Here is a 6,664-nt window from a genome sequence, read left to right as displayed (position 1 = left end):
ACGCCAACTCTGTTTCTTTATTTTCACTCTCAATCTTCACTGTTACTACAAAAAGCATCCCAATGAAGCCGTTAACGGTTCTCAGTTTCACACTCAAACTTTCTCTCTCCTCTCTGAAACACAAAACACACACACACATACTCTCTCTCTCTCTCTAGTCTCTACAAACTCAACTGTTTCTGAAATTGGAAACCCAAAACCCCTCTCTTGTTCTAATCTTAGGGTTAGGGTTTCCCTCTCTCCATTCTCATGTAAAACCCTAACTCCATCACCACCACCAGAACCGCAACCACCACCTCGCCGACGCCGGAAGTTTAAGAATGGGCAACTGCTGCCGATCTCCAGCTGCCGTTGCTCGCGAGGACGTGAAATCATCATTCTCCGACCACACCAAAGGAAAACACACCTCCGCAGCCAGCGCCGCCGGAAAACAGAAAAATGCTCCGATCACGGTCCTCGCCGGCGTTCCCAAGGAGAACATTGAGGATAAGTACCTGGTGGACCGTGAGCTCGGGCGTGGGGAGTTCGGCGTGACGTACCTCTGTATCGACCGGGGATCAAGAGAGCTGCTTGCTTGCAAGAGCATCTCGAAGCGGAAGTTGCGGACGGCGGTGGACGTTGAGGACGTGCGCCGTAAGGTGGCGATCATGCGCCACCTGCCTCGGAGCTCCAGCATCGTGTCGCTTCGTGAGGCTTGCGAGGATGACAACGCCGTGCACCTTGTAATGGAGCTCTGCGAGGGTGGGGAGCTCTTCGACAGAATCGTGGCCAGGGGACGTTACACGGAGCGCGCTGCCGCCGTAGTTGCAAGGACCGTCGTGGAGGTTGTGCAGCTGTGCCATAGGCATGGTGTGATTCACAGAGACCTGAAGCCGGAGAATTTCCTGTTTGCTAATAAGAAGGAGAATTCGCCGCTCAAGGCTATTGATTTCGGGCTTTCCGTATTCTTCAAGCCAGGTATGAATCAGGTTGGAAATGTGAGTTTGGTATGATTTTTTAATTAATTAGATATGTTATTTTCGTGATACATTCAATGTTGGAAAGGCTTAGTCGTTGTTCGAAACTTTACATGCAATGTTGAACTGAAGGGGGTAGTTAGGTGGATGATCTCTTGTTGGAGTTGAATGTGGACGTTTCTATATTGTTTGCGTGAGTCACAGACTCGGATTTCACTTCCACTGGAGTGCTAGTTTCATTGAATCTGAGTGTGGATTGTAGGGACTAGGGAGTGTACCTTTGGTGTTAGGGAAGGTGAAAAACGTGAACGATGAGAGATTGGAAATCTATAAGTTATAGAAAGCTCTACCTTTGTTTTTTTGAAGGATGCTGGATGTACTTAATTTGATAACCCCAAATAAGAAATTCTCAATGTTGCCAAAAAGGTTCCTGATTTTATGTGTAGGCCAATTGTTAATGAATGATTATTGATTGAAATGTTAGAGTACGTTGAATATATTGAATTTGAAGAAAGGTAACTAATAACTGCTTAATTTTCTGGAAAGGGATGATCTTGATTACTTGTAGGTGTATTTATAGCTAGATTTATTTTTTGTTCCTTAGTTAATGGGCTGCAATAATTTTGCACTTGTTTTCTTTCTCCATGACATTTTAAGGCAAAGGGGGTCAGTCTTCTTCTAAAGTGGAAATATTGAAACAAAATAGACTACTTTATAATGAGCTTCCGTACTTAACTTTTTCAATGAGCTGGTGAACTCGTCAATTGAATCAGGGTATTTTATACGCAGTTCACTGTTCAAAACTTTGAATTGTTAGTGCTACCTACTGGGTGGTTTTACTAGGACTTAAAAATCAAATGAGATCCAACTTCTTATGTTACATCATCAGAACATTGTTGTGTTTTCTCTTTTATTCAGTACTTATGCTTCTATTGGGACATTATACATATAGAGTATATTATTGTTGAATGATATGAAATTTAGCAGATGTACTGTGACAGAAATTTTGTCATATATATATTGAGGCCATATACAATTTAAAATGGAAGGGGAAACCTTCAAATGGTTTATTGGATAAAAAGAATCTTGCATGGTATATATTCAAAGGAAAACTCTACACAAAGTATCCTTCATTAATGAAAGGTTGGCATAATTTATGATGTTTATTTAATGTAGAAGGGATGTTAGAGAAGGAAAGATGTGATGTGTAAGCTGATCTAAGGATAATCTGCTGTGTAATGGTGTGCAGGACTTGTTAAATTACACCAAACTTTCACTGATTCTTTTGTACAAAGATATTCACTACTGATATAACTGGTCTGGTATGTACCCTGTGCAGGCATCCAGTACATATTCCTAGTGATCTGAATGGCATAAAATCTCCTCTGTATCTTTAACTCCCAACTTCTAAGCATCATTGTGTTAATGGAATCCTTACTTTTTTTGTACACTGTAAACTTAAATTTGTGGAGTCCATCTTAGGTCCTGGTCTGAGCCCATAATGAAAATAAAGCTTTGCAGTCACGGTATTACTGTGTTAGGTTATGTTTCTTTTGAAAGATTTTGAGAAGGAAAAAAAGAAAAATGAAAAAGAAAAAGAAAAGAAACAAAAGATGGAGATGGAGATAATATGTGGATATGTTCATAGGATTTAGTCCAAATGCATCGATCCTTGGCAAGTATAATTTAGATTAGTGTGGTCTATAAGCAGGTTGTTTTAGATGTCTATGATAGCATTAAAAGTAGTTTGATTTCTTCTAACTTTCCCATGGCATTGAGCAAATCAACAAACAAAAGACCCATTCTATTTTGTTTTCTGTTAAAAAGCCTTAGCATGAAGAATCCGATATCTAGTAGCAATTTTGTTTTGCAGTTCCATAGTACTGTTTGTTGATGTTATTACCATAATTTGAAAGAAAAGCACTGGCTCATGCCAGGTGCATTGTTTTGCATTACCTTTTTGTGTTTCAACATATGTTTCAGTTTTCTGTCATTGCTTATGATGTCTGGCACAATATTTACATAGCCTTTTGGGTAAATCTGTGAATTTCCAGGTGAGAAATTCTCAGAAATTGTTGGAAGTCCATATTATATGGCTCCAGAGGTGCTCAAGCGGAACTATGGGCCAGAAATAGATATATGGAGTGCAGGAGTGATACTCTACATCTTACTATGTGGCGTTCCCCCATTTTGGGCTGGTACTAAGTCCTAAGCCTCTCTTATGGCATTCTTTCTGCTTGCCCTTCTATGTGGTGAATGAATATGTATGGCATTCATTCTTACCATGTGTTTTCTAATCCGTATCAGTGCTTGGACATGCTCATATTCCTTTGAACATGGGTTCATTTTCTCATTAACTCGCATTTAAACTTTATTCCTAACTTGGAGGTTGATTTTAATGCAGAATCTGAACAAGGGGTTGCACAGGCTATTCTCAGAGGGCTTATAGATTTCAAACGAGAACCTTGGCCGAGTATTTCAGAAAGTGCTAAAAGTCTTGTTAAGCAAATGTTAGAACCAGACCCTAAACTTCGACTAACTGCCAAACAGGTGCTTGGTATGTTTTATCTTTTGTACCATTTGCCTTTTGCCCTTTTGTGTTATTTTCAATATAGATGTAAAGTTATTCATCAACTGTTCATGTTGACATGTAGTTATTTATCAATGATTTGTATTAAATATATCTGGGGTGTTTTTCTTAATGTATGTTTAGGGTTTCATTATGTTTTTCTTTTCTTGTCTTTCAGAGCATCCTTGGATCCAAAATGCTAAGAAGGCTCCAAATATTCCTCTTGGGGATGCTGTAAAATCAAGACTTAAGCAGTTTTCTATGATGAATAGATTCAAAAGAAAAGCCCTTAGGGTTGGTTCACCTCATATGCTGATATCACTAGCTTGTGGTTTTATTGTGCACTAGTTCTAAGATTTTACATTTGGAAATAGGTCATTGCTGATTTCTTGTCCAATGAAGAAGTTGAAGACATCAAAGATATCTTCAAAAAGATGGATACTGATAACGATGGTATTGTTTCCATTGAAGAACTAAAAGCTGGATTTCAAAATTTCGGATCTCAACTTGCCGAGTCCGAAATTCAGATGCTTCTTGAAGCTGTGAGTGTAGTCAACTTCCAAGTTTTGTATAATCTCCATGGTGTTGACTGTTGACTATGATAAAATTGCCACATGCAACATCACAGAGTGTATGATAAGATATTAACTAAGAAAAAAAAATAATTACTGTAACCCCCCACCCCAACACCCAAGAAGAAAAAGGAAAGGAAAGTCATTCCTGTAACCCAGAAATAAAAACAAAAATTTATTGCTGTTTAGCATGCCCTCACAGTATAAGGGCATGGGACATTGCTACGAACCAGTTAGATTGAGTATGTGATATTTAGTTTTTATATCATAAACAAGTGCTTTTGTTTGAGTGTGATCAACACCTTACTATTACACTTTTACTTATTTATTTATTTATTTATTTATTATTATTATTATTATTTAACCTTGTTGAGATTTGTAGATCTTTTGTGCACAAAATATAATCATTTTTGAGAGAATTTTAGGAAATTTTTTGGACAGAGTATGGCAACTTGTTAATGAGCTAGATATTGTTTGGACATCAAATGCATGTACGATTTCCATATAATGCCATAATGGTTCATCTTTTCTTGACATTTCACATTATTTTGAACAGGTAAATACTAATGGGAAGGGAACCCTTGACTATGGAGAATTTGTTGCAGTTTCCCTCCATCTAAAAAGGATGGCTAATGATGAGCATCTTCGCAAGGCCTTCTCTTACTTTGACAAGGATGGGAATGGTTATATTGAACCAGACGAGTTACGGAATGCTTTGATGGAAGACGGGACAGATGATTGTGCAGACGTAGCAAATGATATTTTCCAGGAAGTGGACACAGACAAGGTGAATATTCAATCACGTTCTTTTTATACAGACTTGGTTGCGCAACAAAAAAGCCTCAAATTATTGAATTATTACAGGATGGACGCATCAGCTATGAAGAATTTGTGGCTATGATGAAAACCGGAACAGATTGGAGAAAAGCATCTAGGCATTACTCACGCGGGAGATTCAACAGCTTGAGCTTAAAGTTGATGAAGGACGGTTCTGTAAATTTAGGAACTGAGCAGTTACTTGTTTGAGTGTTGGCCTTTCTCTTTCTAAATAGTGTAATATTCCTTCTATATTCTAAACATGGCTTCCCTGTGATGATTTTTTGGTTCCTTGTTATATTGGGTCTTTCTTTTCTGCTGCCATGTGAATCACAAAGTAATGTGCATTGTGCATAGCCAGTTATACATGCACTTTGCTACTACGGTAAAACCATGGTACCTTGGAGCCAATGATGTGACGTATGCTTCTCCTCGCTTTAACCACACCCATCTTGTTTAACAATGGTATCTCAATTGTTCAATGTGGCCAACGTATGCTTGTCAACATGCTAATTTCATGTACCTTTTATTGAACTATGATTTGGTCATTGTACCCTAGAAAAATAGCTGTTTACTAAATTTTGAATGTCTTGATGAACGACCTAGCGAGATATACCAATTCTGTGTCTGCTTCATAAACCTGGAATCAATATTGGTGTATTCATCAAAGGAATAGGCATGTCCGTGTCATTGTTCAATCAGAAAGGAAGAGCTTTGAGAGGTGTTACTTGACTTGTGCAAGATTGATTTTGATAGAAAAATACTTGTAATTTAAACAATAAGTTTTAATTTTACAATTATGTATAATTGCATAACATGTTTAGAAATGCAGCACAAACCAGTGTGTTATCAGATCATGACTGTGTGTAGTAGGCCTTAATTACGAGCCATCAAAGCTCTTTGTTTCCCTATTGGTTTGATTGCTTGAGCCATCAAAGCTCTTGATTCATTGACTTGGTTACTGAGCCAATGTCAACCCAAAATATGTTCACTGTTTTTGGGGACAGACCACTATTATTTATTTCACAGTATGACTCTTATTAAGTTATTTTTTGTACTTGCTTTTATAGTATGACTTTCTTGCCCTCAAAAACCGTTATGCTTTCCTGGAGCCATCATGATTGTACAGTTTAGAGACTTGCTAATCTGGGCCTTTGGCCCTTCTATCACCGAGTAGCCCATGGCAGAAGAGATTGTGATGCATGCCCAAGGCAAGAAGAGACCATCCTCCATGTGCTAAGAGACTGTCAAGTGGATGGATATCTATTTTGTGGTGTGCTGGTGGGTTTGGAAATGGAGGAACCAAGAATTTTCTCACCACCATTTATCAGACATCTGAAAGCTACTGTTGTTATTAAGAATGCGCTGGACAGAATAAAGGAAGCTTGGACGAGACAGAAAGAGAAGAAAGGTAATAGAGAAGGGTTGAAGGTAGGAAATATTTGGGGCCCCCCTAAGCAGGGGTGGATTCTATAGTCCTATATAGTGAGTATATTTTAAGGATTAGTTTGGATTTTATCATAAGATATAAATCCAGAGATACAGGTACAGAAAAAATTGAAAATGTCGTTTGTATCTACTTTTTTTTTTTTTAACATTGAATAACTCTCAACCTTCTTTGTCACTATTCCTCATCAGAGATCGTTAACTCAAACTAAGTTACAAATTTAAGAATATAACACATCTAAATTATCAACTTAACTAATAAATCAGATTTTTTTTCTTAAAAAAAAAATAGGAAAATGAGAGAG

At 37.8% G+C, this 6,664-nt stretch overlaps 1 protein-coding gene across 1 annotated transcript; it reads left to right on the top strand.

Moving 5' to 3' along the window:
- LOC112750334 (calcium-dependent protein kinase 13) lies at positions 1-5,492 on the top strand. Its single transcript, XM_025799029.3, has 7 exons — positions 1-957; positions 3,011-3,154; positions 3,361-3,513; positions 3,704-3,819; positions 3,900-4,067; positions 4,654-4,884; positions 4,962-5,492. Exons 1-7 carry the CDS (start codon positions 321-323, stop codon positions 5,121-5,123), a joined length of 1,611 nt encoding a protein of 536 aa, XP_025654814.1. The 5' UTR covers positions 1-320; the 3' UTR covers positions 5,124-5,492.
- Positions 5,493-6,664: the final 1,172 nt, after the last annotated feature.

Source organism: Arachis hypogaea, chromosome 2 (assembly GCF_003086295.3).
Source record: "Arachis hypogaea cultivar Tifrunner chromosome 2, arahy.Tifrunner.gnm2.J5K5, whole genome shotgun sequence".
Lineage (NCBI taxonomy): Eukaryota > Viridiplantae > Streptophyta > Magnoliopsida > Fabales > Fabaceae > Arachis > Arachis hypogaea.
This window is presented reverse-complemented; position numbering and strand designations above follow the sequence as displayed.